The sequence below is a fragment of the Scyliorhinus torazame genome, chromosome 1, assembly GCF_047496885.1.
Source record: "Scyliorhinus torazame isolate Kashiwa2021f chromosome 1, sScyTor2.1, whole genome shotgun sequence".
NCBI lineage: Eukaryota > Metazoa > Chordata > Chondrichthyes > Carcharhiniformes > Scyliorhinidae > Scyliorhinus > Scyliorhinus torazame.
In genome coordinates, this window is record NC_092707.1 from 424,625,403 (window position 1) to 424,642,776 (window position 17,374).

At 56.2% G+C, this 17,374-nt stretch overlaps 2 protein-coding genes across 2 annotated transcripts in view; one reads left to right on the forward strand and one right to left on the reverse strand.

Moving 5' to 3' along the window:
- LOC140428868 (translocating chain-associated membrane protein 2-like) overlaps positions 1-3,718 on the forward strand; it is a 52,613-nt gene extending 48,895 nt beyond the window's left edge. The window contains exons 10-11 of the mRNA XM_072515522.1: positions 2,997-3,160; positions 3,561-3,718. Of these exons, the coding sequence (XP_072371623.1) occupies positions 2,997-3,160; positions 3,561-3,634 (238 nt within the window). The 3' untranslated portion in view covers positions 3,635-3,718. The remainder of the gene's footprint in view (positions 1-2,996; positions 3,161-3,560) is intronic.
- Positions 3,719-6,183: 2,465 nt separating this feature from the next.
- The window catches only part of efhc1 (EF-hand domain (C-terminal) containing 1), a 152,660-nt gene continuing 141,469 nt past the window's right edge, over positions 6,184-17,374 (reverse strand). Inside the window, exons 6-10 of the mRNA XM_072509339.1 lie at positions 13,401-13,621; positions 11,399-11,539; positions 9,133-9,346; positions 7,247-7,430; positions 6,184-6,790 (exon numbers count right to left, since the gene is read on the reverse strand). Coding sequence (XP_072365440.1) covers positions 6,358-6,790; positions 7,247-7,430; positions 9,133-9,346; positions 11,399-11,539; positions 13,401-13,621 — 1,193 coding nt within the window. The 3' untranslated portion in view covers positions 6,184-6,357. The remainder of the gene's footprint in view (positions 6,791-7,246; positions 7,431-9,132; positions 9,347-11,398; positions 11,540-13,400; positions 13,622-17,374) is intronic.

A 17,374-nucleotide genomic window follows, 5' to 3' on the forward strand; every position in this document is an offset into this window, starting at 1 on the left:
CTCTCAATGTCCCTCCCTCTCGCTCGGTCTCCCTTACTCTGTCAGTTTCTCTTGAATCTACCTCTCTCAATACTCCTCACTGTCCGTTTTTATATTTGTTCATTGGATGTGGGCCTTGCTGGTTAGACAGCATTTGTTGCCCATTGTTAGTTGCCCTTCAGAAAGTGGTGGTGAGCTGCCTTCCTGAACCGCTGCAGGCCGATGTGTAGGTACACCCACTGTGCTGTTGGGGATGGAGTTCCAGGATTTTAACCCAATGGCAGTCCTGCCAGTATGTGCCCCTGGGAGAGGGAATGAATGTCTGTGGTATGGGTGCCAATCACAGGGCTGCATTGCCGTGGATGGTGTCATCTTTCTTGCGTGTTGCTTGGAGCTGCAGTCATCCAGGCAAGTGGAGAGTATTCCATTACACTCCTGACTTGTGTCTTCTCCACGCTGAAATATCTGGGGGGCAGGAGGTGGGTTACTCGCTACAGGATTCCCAGCCTCTGACCTGCCCTGGTAGCCACAGTATTAATATGGATAATACATTTCCGATCTTAGTCAGTGGTAACCCCCAGGATGTTGATTGTGGGGTTTCAGCGATGGTGATGCCATTGAATGTCAAGGGGCGGTGGTTAGCTCCTCTCTTATAGGAGATGGTCATTGCCGGGCACTTGTGTGGTGCGAATGTAACTTGCCACTTGTCAGCCCCGAGCCTGGATATTGTCCAGGTCTTGCTGCATTTGGACAGGGACTGCTTCAGTGTCTGAGGAGTCGCGAATGTTGCTGAACATTGTGCAGTCATCCGCAAACATCCCCACTTCTGACCTTATGATGGAAGGGAGGTCATTGATGAAGCAGCTGAAGATGGTTGGGGCCGAGGACACGACCCTGAGGAACTCCTGCAGGGATGTCCCAGGATTAAGTTGACTGACTCGGGAGGCAGTGGCGTGATGGTGTTGTCGTTGGTCTGGTTATCCAGAGAGCCAGAATAACGCTCTGAGGCCCTGGGTTCCAATCCCACCAGGGCAGATGGTCCAATTGGAATTCAATAAAAATCTTGAATTAAAAGTCTAACGATGACCATGGAACCATTGCTGATTGTTGTAAAAACCCATCTGGTTCACTAATGTCCTTTAGGGAAGGAAATCTGCCGTCCTCACCTGGCCTGGCCTACACGTGACTCCAGACCCACAGCAATGTGGTGACTCTTACCTGCCTCTAAAGGGCAACAAGGGATGGGCAGTAAATGCTGGCACAGCCTGTGACACCCACAGCCCATGAGTGAATTTAAAAAAACATCCAGCAACGACCATCTTCCTCTGTGCCAGGTATAACTCCAAACACTGGAGAGACTCCCCCAGATTCCCATTGACTCCAGGTTTGTTCGAGCTCTTTGATGCCACACTCAGTCAAATGCTGCTTTGGTGGCTGAGGGCTGTCCCTCTCGCCTCAAGTCCAATTCTTTACTCCATGTTTGAATGTAGACTGTAATGCGGTGAAGAGCTGAGTGTTCCTGGTGGAACTGGGGAAGTATCAGTGAGCAGGTTATTGCTGAGAGAGTGCCGCTTGATAGCATTGTTGATGACTCCTTCCATCACTTTATTGCTGATGGGGAGTGGACCGATGGGCTGCCAATTGGTCAGATTAGATTAAGCCTCCCTTTTGAGGACAGGACGTACTTTTAAAAAAAAAAAAAATTTCCTTTTTCACATTTTCTCCCGAATTTACATCCACCAACAATAAACAATCAGCAACAAATATGTCAATCCCCAAATGAAATGAAAATCGCTTTTTGTCACGAATAGGCTTCAATGAAGTTACTGTGAAAAGCCCCTAGTCGCCACATTCCGGCGCCTGTTCGGGGAGGCTGGTACGGGATTCGAACCGTGCTGCCGCCTTGGTCTGCTTTCAAAGCCAGCGATTTAGCCCAGTGTGCTAAACCAGCCCAAATCAACAACAACGATCCCATCCTCCCACCAAACCCCAAACATTAGCCCGCATGTTTACATAAACAAATGACAAAAAAAGAATCCGGGATTACCCATAGTCACCCTTAATACATCCCCCCCCCCCCCCCCCAACTAACGTTTGATGTTATCCAGTTGTTGAAAGTGCACAATGAATAGTGCCCATGACTTGTAGAACCCTCCATCCTTCCCCTCAGTTCAAACTTAACCTTCTCAAGGGTCAAGTATTCCAACAGGTCCCCCCGCCACGCCAGGGCACTGGGTGGAGAGGCTGCTCTCCATCCCAGCAGGATCCGCCTTCGGGCGATCAACGAGGCGAAGGCTATGATATCTGCCTCCGCTCCCGTTTCCAACCCTGGCTGGTCCGACACCCCGAATATGGCCTCCCGGGGACCCGGGTCCAGTTTCACACGCACCACCTTGGAAATTACCCTAAACACCTCCTTCCGGTAATCCTCTAGCTTGGGACAGGACCAAAACATATGAACGTGATTCGCGGGCCCCCCCCCCCCCGCAACGCTCACACACATCCTCTACTCCTTCAAAGAATCGGCTCATCCTCACCCTCGTGAGGTGTGCTCTATATACCACCTTCAGCTGTATCAGCCCCAACCTCGCACATGAGGTGGAACATTCACTCTCCGGAGCACCTCACACCAGACCCCCTCCTCTATAACCTCTCCCAGCTCTTCCTCCCACTTTGCTTTGATCCCTTCCAGTGGTGCCTTATCCTCTTCCAGAATAGCTCTGTACACCGCTGACACTACCCCCTTCTCCAGTCCCCCTATCGTCAGCACCTCCTCCAGCAATGTGGAGGCCGGTTCCTCCGGGAAACTCTGTATCTCCTTCCTAGCCAAATCTCGAACCTGCCTGTAGGACAGGACGTACTTGAGCAATTTTTCATTGTTGGGTCTCTCTTTCTATCGCTCATTCACTGCCAGTCACACACTGTCCACCTCCCTCCTCCCTCCATCTGTCCAGTTACGAGTGATGATCTCCGATCAATGTGGCCTCTTACTGTGCCACTTCTTTCTCCGGTCCCAGGCTCGGTATCCTAGCAACTGTGTGCACGACCCAAGCCTGGATGATGTGGCGATTCATTAACTTCCAGTTGCGACGGTGGAGAGAGTTCCGCGCGGAGCAGGCGGCTCGCAGGAAGATCACAGGAGTGGTGGCAGCGAGGGGGCGGGTTATACGCCGGGAACCAGGTGAGTGATGGGGAGGGTGTGGGGTCGGTGAGGTGGGGAGGATGTGGGGTCAGGGGTCAGTGAGGTGGGGTCAGTGTGAGGGGGAGGGTGTGGGGTCAGTGACGTGGTGAGGGTGTGGGGTCAGTGAAGTGGGGAGGGTGTGGGGTCAGGGGTCAGTGAGGTGGGGAGGGTGTGGGGTCAGGGGTCAGTGAGGTGGGGAGGGTGTGGGGTCAGGGGTCAGTGAGGTGGGGAGGGTGTGGGGTCAGTGACGAGGGGAGGGTGTGGGGTCAGTGACGAGGGGAGGGTGTGGGGTCAGTGACGAGGGGAGGGTGTGGGGCCAGTGAGGGAGGATGTGACGGTTTGGGGGTCAGTTGGGTTTTGGGGTCTGGGCTCTCAGTAACATCTCCTCTTTCTCTCTCAGGTCACCATGAGAACGGTTTGATTAAATCCGAGAATGGAGCATCACCGCGAGCTCGCAAAACCAAATCCCCCTAAACTGCAACAGTCACATCACTCCTACCCCGAGGAATCACCTCGCAATCTCCACACAGCTTCATCCTCCCCCAGACCCTCGCTGCCCCCGCTCCCCTCACAGCTCCCCCTGCTCCCCCCAAACCCTCGCTGCCCCGGCTCCCCTCACTCCCCCCAAACCCTCGCTGCCCCGGATCCCCTCACAGCTCCCCCTGCTCCCCCCCAAACCCTCGCTGCCCCGGATCCCCTCGCTCCCCTCACAGCTCCCCCTGCTCCCCCCAAACCCTCGCTGCCTCGGCTCCCCTCACAGCTCCCCTCACTCCCCTCGCTGCCTCGGCTCCCCTCACAGCTCCCCTCACTCCCCCCAAACCCTTGCTGCCCCGGATCCCCTCATTCCCCCCAAACCCTCGCTGCCCCCGCTCCCCTCACAGCTCCCCCTGCTCCCCCCAAACCCTCGCTGCCCCGGCTCCCCTCACAGCTCCCCTCACTCCCCCCAAACCCTCGCTGCCCCGGATCCCCTCACAGCTCCCCCTGCTCCCCCCCAAACCCTCGCTGCCCCGGCTCCCCTCACTCCCCCCAAACCCTCGCTGCCCCGGCTCCCCTCACAGCTCCCCCTGCTCCCCCCAAACCCTCGCTGCCTCGGCTCCCCTCACAGCTCCCCTCACTCCCCCCAAACCCTCGCTGCCCCGGATCCCCTCACAGCTCCCCCTGCTCCCCCCAAACCCTCGCTGCCCCGGCTCCCCTCGCTCCCCTCACAGCTCCCCCTGCTCCCCCCAAACCCTCGCTGCCTCGGCTCCCCTCACACCCCCCAAACCCTTGCTGCCCCGGATCCCCTCATTCCCCCCAAACCCTCGCTGCCCCGGCTCCCCTCACAGCTCCCCTCACTCCCCCCAAACCCTCGCTGCCCCGGCTCCCCTCACTCCCCCCACTCCCTCACTGCCTCCGCTCCCCTCACTCCCCCCAAACCCTCGCTGCCCCGGCTCCCCTCACTCCCCCCAAACCCTCGCTGCCCCGACTCCCCTCACTCCCCCCAGACACTCGCTGCCCCGGCTCCCCTCACAGCTCCCCTCACTCCCCCCAAACCCTCGCTGCCCCGGCTCCCCTCACTCCCCCCAAACCCTCACTGCCTCGGCTCCCCTCACAACTCCCCTCACTCCCCCCAAACCCTTGCTGCCCCGACTCCCCCCCCCCCCCCCCACTCCCTCACTGCCTCCGCTCCCCTCACAGCTCCCCTCACTCCCCCCCAAACCCTCACTGCCTCGGCTCCCCTCACAACTCCCCTCACTCCCCCCAAACCCTTGCTGCCCCGACTCCCCCCCCACTCCCTCACTGCCTCCGCTCCCCTCACTCCCCCCAAACCCTCGCTGCCCCGACTCCCCTCACTCCCCCCAAACCCTCGCTGCCCCGACTCCCCTCACTCCTCCCAAACCCTTGCTGCCCCGACTCCCCCCCCCACTCCCTCACTGCCTCCGCTCCCCTCACTCCCCCCAAACCCTTGCTGCCCCGACTCCCCCCCCCACTCCCTCACTGCCTCCGCTCCCCTCACAGCTCCGGCTCCCCTCACTCCCCCCAAACCCTCGCTGCCTCCGCTCCCCTCACAGCTCCCCTCACTCCCCCCAAACCCTCGCTGCCTCCGCTCCCCCTCACAGCTCCCCTCACTCCCCCCCAAACCCTCGCTGCCCTGGCTCCCCTCACAACTCCCCCTGCTCCCCCCAAACCTTCACTGCCTCCGCTCCCCTCACTCCCCCCAAACCCTCGCTGCCCCGGCTCCCCTCACAGCTCCTCACTCCCCCCAAACCCTCGCTGCCCCGGCTCCCTTCACAACTCCCCCTGCTCCCCCCAAACCCTCGCTGCCTCGGCTCCCCTCACTACGCCTGCTCCCCCCAAACCCTCACTGCCTCGGCTCCCCTCACTATTCCTGCTCCCCTCACTGCCTCTGAGCTTTGGTGTTCCATCTTCCAGTGTCAGCAAGCTATTCAACCACAGGACCATCACGCGTTGCCCAAGCCTCTCCTTTACCCAATCCTTGGTTGACAGGAATATGAAAACAGTCCGAGTTACCAGTCACTGCCATCCGACCTGACTTATAGCAGCTCACCAGCATCGACCCGAGGTGGGGTCTGCACACCAGCTATACACTCCGTGATGATGATTGTGTCGCCTCCCTGGGGAGGAAGGGCCGGTGCTGGGTGAAGTTGCCTCAGATCACGTGATTTTCTGCTCTACCCACACCATCCGGTCAGAAAGGTGATTGGTAGATGATGGCGAGTGTTATTCCCATAACCCTTACTGACCCCAATCTAGGGGCTGCAATCGTGTAAATTGTCAGCACAACTGTAAATAAAGGTGCACATTAAACATTGTGTGTTTAACTCCAAACATTCAGGCTGCTGTTGGAGAGGCTCCGGGGAAGGGGGTTACTGAGAGGAGGGGTCAATGCTGTGACCCCTTCCAGCAGAGATTGGGACTCTTACACTGGACGGGTCGGTTGTCTGACCGTTGTGGGAGTAGGCGGAGGGTGTTGAGACCTGATTTTACTGAGAGAGGGCAGTCACAATGCAAGAGGCTGCAGCAAGTGTTTGAAATGTTACTTTATTGGAATTGTAATGTGCTCTCAATTACAGCACTTCCTCTGACATTAACATTTAAGATTCTTGTATGTATGTTGACCTTGGGGATCTGGTACACAATGCAGTGCATGGGTATACTGTGGTTGTCAGATACCTCGCTGGAACGGTATCTCCCTGCTACAGTGGTGGACAGATACCTCCCTGAGACTGCGGTGGATAGATACCTCCCTGGGACTGCGGTGGACAGATACCTCCCTGGGACTGCGGTGGACAGATACCTCCCTGGGACTGCGGTGGACAGATACCTCCCTGGGACTGCGGTGGACAGATACCTCCCTGGGACTGCGGTGGATAGATACCTCCCTGGGACTGCAGGACACTGATATCTCCCTGATTCTGTGGTGTTGGGATATTTCCTTGGAATAGTGGTGGACAGATATCTCCCTGATTCTGCAGCATCTGGATATTCCCCTGGGATTGAGGTGGAACAATATCTCTCTTGGACGGTGATTCTGATGGTCTGGAGTCGAGGAACTGTGTACATTCTAATGGCACCATGGCAACGCTCGTCTCCATGGCAGCAGGTTCTGGGTCACAAAACAACACCGAGCTGGAGAAAGAGAAAGCAAGATTTGTAGTTAGGGGTTTATTCTGATGCTGATGGGTAGGGGGGGTTGATTACCGCTGGGGAGAAGGAATAATCAGTTTTTGGGGGTGAGGGAGGGACTTTATTACTGTCAGTGATGGGGGCACAGCCATCTCCGCACTCAGAGCATTACTGCTCCAGTCAGTTAAAACATTCCAGCCACCTCGGCACATTCAACTAGCTGAGATATTGGCTGTCAGTGACCTCAGGCAGAGGGAAAGATCTAACTCTGGCTCTGCCCGTTTTCCAGCCACAATGGGCTATGTGGCTTGAACTGAGTTGGGTACACATGGGAAAAGAATGAGGACAGGATCAAGCTCCATGATTGGAAGAGCTGATTGCCAGTTGAAGTTGTTGGGGCAAGTATAGCCGAGTTTACAGAAGGAGATGAAACGGGAAATGAAGGCTGAAAGGACTGACCCAGTTGTCTGCTCCAGCTTCTCCTGTTGGGCTGTCAGCGACTCCTGCACCAGTTTGGTCTTCCTTTCCTGGGCTTTGTGGCGGAATGTGTCCAGAGTCTCGCTGGGGAATGCTGCAGCATTTCCTTCCAGGTATTTATAAACATACTCATCAGCATCAGTGATGATGAAACGGCACCCGAGGACTAGAGTGAGAAATATAGATTCAGAGACTGGAGGGAAGGATTTGGGCAAAGCTGAGAACACATATCGGAAATACAACATCAGGGACGTTACATACATAGCACAATGTGGATGTACAGCACAGAGACACCCCCAAGCATGGGTGTCACAGTGGTTAGCACTGCTGCCTCACAGCACCAGGGACCCGGGTTCAATGCTGGCCTCAGGTGACTGTGCAGAGTCTGCACGTTCTCCTCGTGTGTACGTGGGTTTTCTCCCACAGTCCAAAGATGTGCAGGTTAGGTGGATTGGCCGTGATAAATTGCACTTAGTGTCCAAAATAAAGTTAGTTGGGGTTATGGGGATAGGGTGGAGGTGTGAGCTTGGGTGGGGAGCTCTTTCCAGGGGCCGGTGCAGACTCAATGGGCCGAATGGCCTCCTGCAGTGATAATGTAAGCCTATGTGTGACACTAATAAAGATCATTATTAGCAGTTTGTGCTCCACTCGAACCTCAGTTTCTCATCGTTACCATCTATTCTTTTCTCTGATCTGCATGTCCAGTTTCCCTGCATATGTACTGTTCACTGGTAAGCTGGAGGATTGGGAGAAGTTTACGGGGAAGCTAAAAGGTACTAAAAATAGAATCAATTAACAGAAGGGGAACTAGTAGAAAACATAAACACTGATGCCAAAAGTTTCCATAAGTATATAAAGAGGAAGAGAATAGGTAAAGTAAATGTTGGCCCTTCAGAGACGAGACTGGTGAGGTAACAATGCGGAACACCGAGATGGCGCAGGCTCGGAACCAATACTTGGGCATCTGTCTTCACGGTAGAGGATAATAAAAAGTTTCCAAAAGCTGCACTTAATGCAATAACCATCACGAGGGAAACTAATGGGATTAAAGGGAGATAAGTCCAGGACCCGATGGCGTTGATGGAAGTGGCAGCGAAGATAGAGGATGCATTGGTTATGATATTTCAGAATTCCCGGATTCTGGAAGAGTCACACCGGATTGGAAACACGCTAATGTGACGTCCCTAAGCAAAACAGGAGAGGCGGGAAAAGTAAAGCCATAGACCGGTCAGCTTGACCTCTGCGGTGGGGAAGTTGCTGGAATCAATCAATAAGGAGGAGATGACTGAACATTTGGAAAGAGAGAGCTCAAATCACCAGTGGGAACGGTCAGTGTGTCCGGTGTGAGGGGGAACGGTCAGTGGGAACGGTCAGTGTGTCCGGTGTGAGGGGGAACGGTCAGTGTGTCCGGTGTGAGAGGGAACGGTCAGTGTGTCCGGTGTGAGGGGGAACGGTCAGTGTGTCCGAGAGGGGGAACGGTCAGTGTGTCCGAGAGGGGGAACGGTCAGTGTGTCCGGTGTGAGGGGGAACGGTCAGTGTGTCCGGTGTGAGGGGGAACGGTCAGTGTGTCCGGTGTGAGGGGGAACGGTCAGTGTGTCCGGTGTGAGGGGGAACGGTCAGTGTGTCCGGTGTGGGGGGAACGGTCAGTGTGTCCGAGAGGGGGAACGGTCAGTGTGTCCGGTGTGAGGGGGAACGGTCAGTGTGTCCGGTGTGAGGGGGGAACGGTCAGTGTGTCCGGTGTGAGGGGGAACGGTCAGTGTGTCCTTGCTTGACACTCGTGCTGGGCGTGCTCGCTCGCACTCGCGCTGGGCGTGCTCGCTCGCACTCGCGCTGGGCGTGCTCGCTCACACTCTCCTGTTGTAACGTACCTTCTACAACTGAGCAGATGGCGAGGTCTCTGGCAGTGTAAAATTCTGGACTTTCTGCATTGCTTCCTGGTTTGGGAATTCTTATCTTTGATAAAACTTTCCCTCCTATTCTGCCTGAGTTGCGAAGTGGAGGTTCGAAGATGCTGATCTCGTCAGTGGCCACATGGAAACTGAGGATGAACCGCCGATTCCAGTCTTCAGGGATCCTGGATTCCTGAGGCGAGACCGGAGCAATACCGTCAGTAACTGGAACCTAATTCACTCCGATTTCCCCTCCTCCACTGTCGCCCGTCCCGGTACGTCCTCTCCCCTCCCCTACTCCCCCTCCCCAGTGCACCCTCTCCTCCCCTACACCCCCTCTCCTCCCCAGTGGCTCCTTCTCCTCCCCAGTGGCCCCCTCTCCTCCCCAGTGGCCCCCTCTCCTCCCCAGTGGCCCCCTCTCCTCCCCAGTGGCCCCCTCTCCTCCCCAGTGCCCATCCCCTCCCCCTACACTCCATCCCCAGTGCCCCTCTCCTCCCCAGTGCCCCCTCTCCTCCCCAGTGCCCCCTCTCGTCCCCAGTGGCCCCCTCTCCTCCCAGTGCCCCCCTCTCCTCCCCAGTGCCCCCCTCTCCTGCCCCAGTGCCCCCCTCTCCTCCCCAGTGCCCCCCTCTCCTCCCCAGTGCCCCCTCTCCTCCCCAGTGCCCCCCTCTCCTCCCCAGTGTGCCACCCTCTCCTCCCTGTGGTGCCCCTGCTCCTCCCCAGTGCCCCCCTCTCCTCTCCAGTGCCCCCTCTCCTCCCAGTGCCCCTCCTCCTCCCCAGTGCCCCCCTCTCCTCCCCAGTGCCCCCTCTCCTCCCAGTGCCCCCTCTCGTCCCCAGTGGCCCCGCTCCTCCCTGTGGCCCCCTCTCCTCCCCTGTGGCCCCCTCTCCTCCCCAGTGCCCCCCTCTCCTCCCCAGTGCCCCCCTCTCCTCCCCAGTGCCCCCCTCGTCCTCCCCAGTGTGCCCCCCTCTCCTCCCCTGTGGTGCCCCTGCTCCTCCCCAGTGCCCCCCTCTCCTCTCCAGTGCCCCCCTCTCCTCCCCAGTGCCCCCTCTCCTCCCCCCCAGTGCCCCCCTCTCCTCCCCAGTGCCCCCCTCTCCTCCCCAGTGCCCCCTCTCCTCCCCAGTGCCCCCTCTCCCCAGTGCCCCCTCTCCTCCCCAGTGCCCCATCCCCTCCCCTACACTCCATCCCCAGTGCCCCCTCTCCTCCCCAGTGCCCCCTCTCCTCCCCAGTGCCCCCGCTCCTCCCCAGTGCCCCCCGCTCCTCCCCAGTGTGCCCCCTCTCCTCCCCTGTGGCCCCCCTCTCCTCCCAGTGCCACCGCTCCTCCCCAGTGGCCCCCCTCTCCTCCCCAGTGGCCCCCCTCTCCCCAGTGGCCCCCCTCTCCTCCCCAGTGGCCCCCCTCTCCTCCCCAGTGGCCCCCCTCTCCTCCCCAGTGTGCCCCCTCTCCTCCCCAGTGGCCCCCTCTCCTCCCCAGTGGCCCCCTCTCCTCCCCCAGTGGGCCCCCTCTCCTCCCCAGGTGGGCCCCCTCTCCTCCCCAGTGGGCCCCCCTCTCCTCCCGCAGTGGGCCCCCTCTCCTCCCCAGTGGGCCCCCTCTCCTCCCCAGTGGGCCCCCTCTCCTCCCCTGTGCCCCCTCCTCCTCCCCAGTGCCCCCCTCTCCTCCCCAGTGGGCCCCCTCTCCTCCCAGTGGGCCCCCTCTCCTCCCCAGTGGGCCCCCTCTCCTCCCCTGTGCCCCCTCTCCTCCCCAGTGCCCCCTCTCCTCCCCAGTGCCCCCGCTCCTCCCCAGTGCCCCCGCTCCTCCCCTGTGGCCCCCTCCCCTGTGCCCTCTCCTCCCCAGTGGCCCCCCTCTCCTCTCCAGTGGCCCCCTCTCCTCCCCAGTGGCCCCCCTCTCCTCCCCAGTGCCCCCTCTCTTCCCCAGTGCCCCCTCTCTTCCCCAGTGGCCCCCTCTCCTCCCCAGTGGCCCCCTCTCCTCCCCAGTGGCCCCCTCTCCTTCCCAGTGGCCCCTTCTCCTTCCCAGTGGCCCCTTCTCCTTCCCAGTGGCCCCCTCTCCTCCCTACACCCCATCCCCTTCCCAGTGCCCCCTCTCCTTCCCAGTGCCCCCTCTCCTTCCCAGTGCCCCCTCTCCTTCCCAGTGCCCCCTCTCCTGTGGCTTCTCCATGTCCTTGTGGATCTTCCTCTGTGCTCCCCCTTCCCCTGTGTTAGCCTCCACCTGGGACACACTCCTGTTTTCCCACTCAATCTCATTGTCCTTCTTACCATCTTGGCTTCATATCGCAGGATAATCTTGTCATTTTCCAGCATCTTGATGACATCTTTCTTTGGAGGTTTCGGGATGAATGACAGACAATTCCCCAAGGAATCCTCCACTGAGCCGAATCCATTGTATGGAGGAACCCACTAGAACCAATGGCAACAGGGCATTACACATTGCAGCCAATGGGAACAGGAAAAAAAAAGGCCAGGGATTGGTGCACAGGGGGAGGGGCCTGGGATTGGTGCACAGAGGGAGAGGGGCCTGGGATTGGTGCACAGGGGGAGGGGTCTGGGATTGGTGCACAGGGGGAGGGGTCTGGGATTGGTGCACAGAACGGGAGGGGCCTGGGATTGGTGCACAGAACGGGAGGGGCCTGGGATTGGTGCAGAGGGGGAGGGGCCTGGGATTGGTGCACAGAGGGGGAGGGGCCTGGGATTGGTGCAGAGGGGGAGGGGCCTGGGATTGGTGCACAGGGGGAGGGGCCTGGGATTGGTGCACAGGGGGAGGGGTCTGGGATTGGTGCACAGGGGGAGGGGTCTGGGATTGGTGCACAGAACGGGAGGGGCCTGGGATTGGTGCAGAGGGGGAGGGGCCTGGGATTGGTGCACAGAGGGGGAGGGGCCTGGAATTAGCGCACAGAGGGGGAGGGGCCTGGGATTGGTGCACAGAAGGGGAGGGGCTGGGACTGGTGCGCAGAGGGGGAGGGGCCTGGGATTGATGCACAGAGGTGGGAGGGGTCTGGGATTGGTGCAGCACAGAGGGGGAGGGGTCTGGGATTGATGCAGAGGGGGAGGGGGCCTGGGATTGGTGCAACACAGAGGGGGGAGGGGCCTGGGTTGACCACCTTTGGCTCACCAGCTGAGACAGCAGGCAGCCACGAGGAAATAGCCCAGGTGAAGAATAGCAGAGGCAGACTGGTAATCGAGCAAAAAGAGGTCAACCGAGCGTTTAAAACTTCTACGAGGACTGTACACCTCCGATCGCACTGACAAGGGTGCGGGGGTGAAATGGCCCGCTCGATGGACTGAACATGCCAGTTGTGGGGGACGATAGGCGGGGCAGCTGGAAGCACCAATACGACTGGGAGAGATGATGGAGAGTGTCAGCTGTATGCAGGCGGGGAAGGTGCCAGGACCTGACGGGTTCCCGCCGTATTTCTGTAAGAAATTCGCAGCTGCCCTGGCCCCACACCTACGGGACATGTTCACAGACTCGCGAGCGAGGGGGCGCCTGCCTCCTACACTAGCGCAGGCCACAATTTCACTGATACCCAAAAAAGACAAAGACCCGACGGAAAGTGGAAGGAGCGATCACAATATGGTGGAATTTAAAATACAGGTGAGGGCGAGAAGGTCAAATCAGGCACTCGTGCTTGTGCTTAGGCCGCACTTGGAATATTGCGCACAATTCTGGTCGCCACACTCCCAGAAGGATGTGGAGGCTTTGGAGAGGGTGCAGAGGAGGTTTACCAGGATGTTGCCGGGTCTGGAGGGTGTTAGCTCTGTGGAGAGGCTGGATAGACTCGGATTGTTTTCATTAGAAAGACGGAGGTTGAGGGGTGTCCTGATAGAGGTTGACACGATTATGAGGGGCATGGATAGAGTGGATGGGCAGGCACTCTTTCCCAGGGTGGAGGGGTCAGTCACCCAGGGGCATAGGTTTAAGGTCCGTGGGGTAAAGTTTAGAGGAGATGTGTGAGGCAGGTTTTTTACACAGAGGGTGGTGAGTGCCTGGAACGTGTTGCCAGGGGAGGTTGTGGAAGCAAATACATTAACGGTGTTCAAAAGGCATCTTGACAAACACATGGATAGGACGGGTATAGAGGGATACGGCACAAGGAAGCGCTGAAGGTTTTGGCAAAGGTTGGTACGGGCTTGGAGGCCGAAGGGCCTGTTCCTGTGCTGTATTGTTCTTTGTATCAGGTGCCCGATGGGTCGCCAATTAAACAGATTCCTGGGAGTGGGACAGTCCATTAAGAGAGGTGACCCTCCTCACAATGCAAACCTTTTTCTCTGGCGGGGCAGGTTTCTTGATGACATCGACAGGCTCAAGCTCCACCCCCCGAATGTTCTGGTAAAAGTAATTCTTTGTGAACTCATCACAGTCGTAGATGAAGAAGTCACGGCCAAGGAGAGTGACCGGCTGACCAACAACTAAATCCCTTGGACCGTACCATTCCTTCACCTCCTGGTCAGACACCTCCATTGAAATTGAGGGGAAGTTCACTGCAAAGAGAGAGAGAGAGTGGGTAAGTGACAGAGAGACAGAGAGAGAGTGGGTAAGTGACAGAGAGACAGAGAGAGAGAGAGAGAGAGTGGGTAAGTGACAGAGAGAGAGAGTGGGGTAGTGAGAGAGACAGAGAGAGAGAGGGTAAGTGACAGAGAGAGAGAGAGAGAGAGAGTGGGTAAGTGACAGAGAGACAGAGAGAGAGTGGGTAAGTGACAGAGAGACAGAGAGAGAGAGAGAGAGAGAGAGGGTAAGTGACAGAGAGAGAGAGTGGGTAAGTGAGAGAGACAGAGAGAGAGAGTGGGTAAGTGAGAGAGACAGAGAGAGAGAGAGGGTAAGTGACAGAGAGAGAGAGAGAGAGAGAGTGGGTAAGTGACAGAGAGACAGAGAGAGAGTGGGTAAGTGACAGAGAGAGAGAGAGAGAGTGGGTAAGTGACAGAGAGAGAGAGTGGGTAAGTGAGAGAGACAGAGAGAGAGAGAGGGTAAGTGACAGAGAGAGAGAGAGAGAGAGAGGTGGGCAAGTGACAGAGAGACAGAGAGAGAGTGGGTAAGTGACAGAGAGACAGAGAGAGAGAGAGAGAGAGAGTGGGTAAGTGACAGAGAGAGAGAGTGGGTAAGTGATGAGAGACAGAGAGAGAGAGAGGGTAAGTGACAGAGAGAGAGAGAGAGAGAGAGAGTGGGTAAGTGACAGAGAGAGAGAGTGGGTAAGTGACAGAGAGTGACAGAGAGAGAGAGGGTGGGTAAGTGACAGAGCGAGAGAGTGGGTAAGTGACAGAGAGAGAGAGAGTGGGTAAGTGACAGAGAGGGAGAGTGGGTAAGTGACAGAGAGAGAGAGAGAGAGAGAGAAAGTGACAGAGAGACAGAGAGAGAGAGAGAGAGTGGGTAAGTGACAGAGAGAGAGAGAGAGTGGGTAAGTGACAGAGAGAGAGAGAGAGAGTGGGTAAGTGACAGAGAGAGAGAGTGGGTAAGTGAGAGAGACAGAGAGAGAGAGAGGGTAAGTGACAGAGAGAGAGAGAGAGAGAGAGTGGGCAAGTGACAGAGAGACAGAGAGAGAGTGGGTAAGTGACAGAGAGGACAGAGAGAGAGAGAGAGAGAGAGTGGGTAAGTGACAGAGAGAGAGAGTGGGTAAGTGAGAGAGACAGAGAGAGAGAGAGGGTAAGTGACAGAGAGAGAGAGAGAGAGAGAGAGTGGGTAAGTGACAGAGAGAGAGAGTGGGTAAGTGACAGAGAGTGACAGAGAGAGAGAGGGTGGGTAAGTGACAGAGAGAGAGAGTGGGTAAGTGACAGAGAGAGAGAGAGTGGGTAAGTGACAGAGAGGGAGAGTGGGTAAGTGACAGAGAGAGAGAGAGAGAGAGAGAAAGTGACAGAGAGACAGAGAGAGAGAGAGAGTGGGTAAGTGACAGAGAGAGAGAGAGAGTGGGTAAGTGACAGAGAGACAGAGAGAGAGAGAGAGTGGGTAAGTGACAGAGAGAGAGAGAGAGAGTGGGTAAGTGACTGAGAGATAGAGAGAGTGGGTAAGTGACCGAGAGAGAGAGAGAGAGTGGGTAAGTGACAGAGAGAGTGGGTAAGTGACTGTGAGAGAGAGAGAGAGAGTGGGTAAGTGAGAGAGAGAGAGAGGGTGGGTAAGTGACAGACAGAGAGAGAGAGGAGAGAGTGGGTAAGTGACAGAGAGAGAGAGAGAGTGGGTAAGTGACAGAGAGAGAGAGAGAGAGAGTGGGTAAGTGACTGAGAGAGTGAGAGATAGAGAGAGTGGGTAAGTGACAGAGAGAGAGAGAGTGGGTAAGTGACAAGAGGGAGAGAGAGAGTGGGTAAGTGACAGAGAGACAGAGAGAGAGAGAGAGAGAGTGGGTAAGTGACAGAGAGAGAGGGTGGGTAAGTGACAGACAGAGAGAGAGAGAGGGAGAGAGTGGGTAAGTGACAGAGAGAGAGAGAGAGTGGGTAAGTGACTGAGAGAGTGAGAGATAGAGAGAGTGGGTAAGTGACAGAGAGAGAGAGAGAGTGGGTAAGTGACAAGAGGGAGAGAGAGAGTGGGTAAGTGACTGTGAGAGAGAGAGAGAGAGAGAGTGGGTAAGTGACTGTGTGTGAGAGAGAGAGAGTGGGTAAGTATTTTTTCGTCAGTATTCACTCAGGAAAAAGATAATGTTTGTGGAGGAGAATGCTGAGCCCAGGCTAATAGAATAGATGGCATTGAGGTACGTAGGGAAGAGGTGTTGGCAATTCTGGACAGGCTGAAAATAGATAAGTCCCCGGGACCTGATGGGATTTATCCTAGGTTCTCTGGGAGGCCAGGGAAGAGATTGCTGGACCTTGGCTTTGATTTTTATGTCATCATTGGCTACAGGAATAGTGCCAGAGGACTGGAGGACAGCAAATGTGGTCCCTTTGTTCAAAAAGGGGAGCAGAGACAACCCCGGCAACTATAGACCGGTGAGCCTCACGTCTGTAGTGGGTAAAGTCTTGGAGGGGATTATAAGAGACAAGATTTATAATCATCTAGATAGAATAATATGATCAGGGATAGTCAGCATGGCTTTGTGAAGGGTAGGTCATGCCTCACAAACCTTATTGAGTTCTTTGAGAAGGTGACTGAACAGGTAGATGAGGGTAGAGCAGTTGATGTGGTGTATATGGATTTCAGCAAAGCGTTTGATAAGGTTCCCCACGGTAGGCTATTGCAGAAAATACGGAGGCTGGGGATTGAGGGTGATTTAGAGATGTGGATCAGAAATTGGCTAGCTGAAAGAAGACAGAGGGGTGGTGGTTGATGGGAAATGTTCAGAAATGGAGTTCAGTCACAAGTGGAGTACCACAAGGATCTGTTCTGGGGCCGTTGCTGTTTGTCATTTTTATCAATGACCTAGAGGAAGGCGCAGAAGGGTGGGTGAGTAAATTTGCAGACGATACTAAAGTCGGTGGTGTTGTCGATAGTGTGGAAGGATGTAGCAGGTTACAGAGGGATATAGATAGCTGCAGAGCTGGGCTGAGAGGTGGCAAATGGAGTTTAATGTAGAGAAGTGTGAGGTGATTCACTTTGGAAGGAATAACAGGAATGCGGAATATTTGGCTAATGGTAAAGTTCTTGAAAGTGTGGATGAGCAGAGGGATCTAGGGTGTCCATGTACATAGATCCCTGAAAGTTGCCACCCAGGTTGATAGGGTTGTGAAGAAGGCCTATGGAGTGTTGGCCTTTATTGGTAGAGGGATTGAGTTCCGGAGTCGGGAGGTCATGTTGCAGCTGTACAGAACTCTGGTACGGCCGCATTTGGAGTATTGCGTACAGTTCTGGTCACCGCATTATAGGAAGGACGTGGAGGCTTTGGAGCAGGGGTGCAGAGGAGATTTACCAGGATGTTTCCTGGTATGGAGGGAAAATCTTATGAGGAAAGGCTGATGGACTTGAGGTTGTTTTCGTTGGAGAGAAGAAGGTTAAGAGGAGACTTAATAGAGGAAATCAAAATGATCAGGGGGTTGGATAGGGTGGACAGTGAGAGCCTTCTCCCGCGGATGGAAATGGCTGGCACGAGGGGACATAACTTTAAACTGAGGGGTAATAGATATAGGACAGAGGTCAGAGGTAGGTTCTTTACGCAAAGAGTAGTGAGGCCGTGGAATGCCCTACCTGCTACAGTAGTGAACTCGCCAACATTAAGGGCATTTAAAGGTTTATTGGATAAACATATGGATGATAATGGCATAGTGTAGGTTAGATGGCTTTTGTTTCGGTGCAACATCGTGGGCCGAAGGGCCTGTACT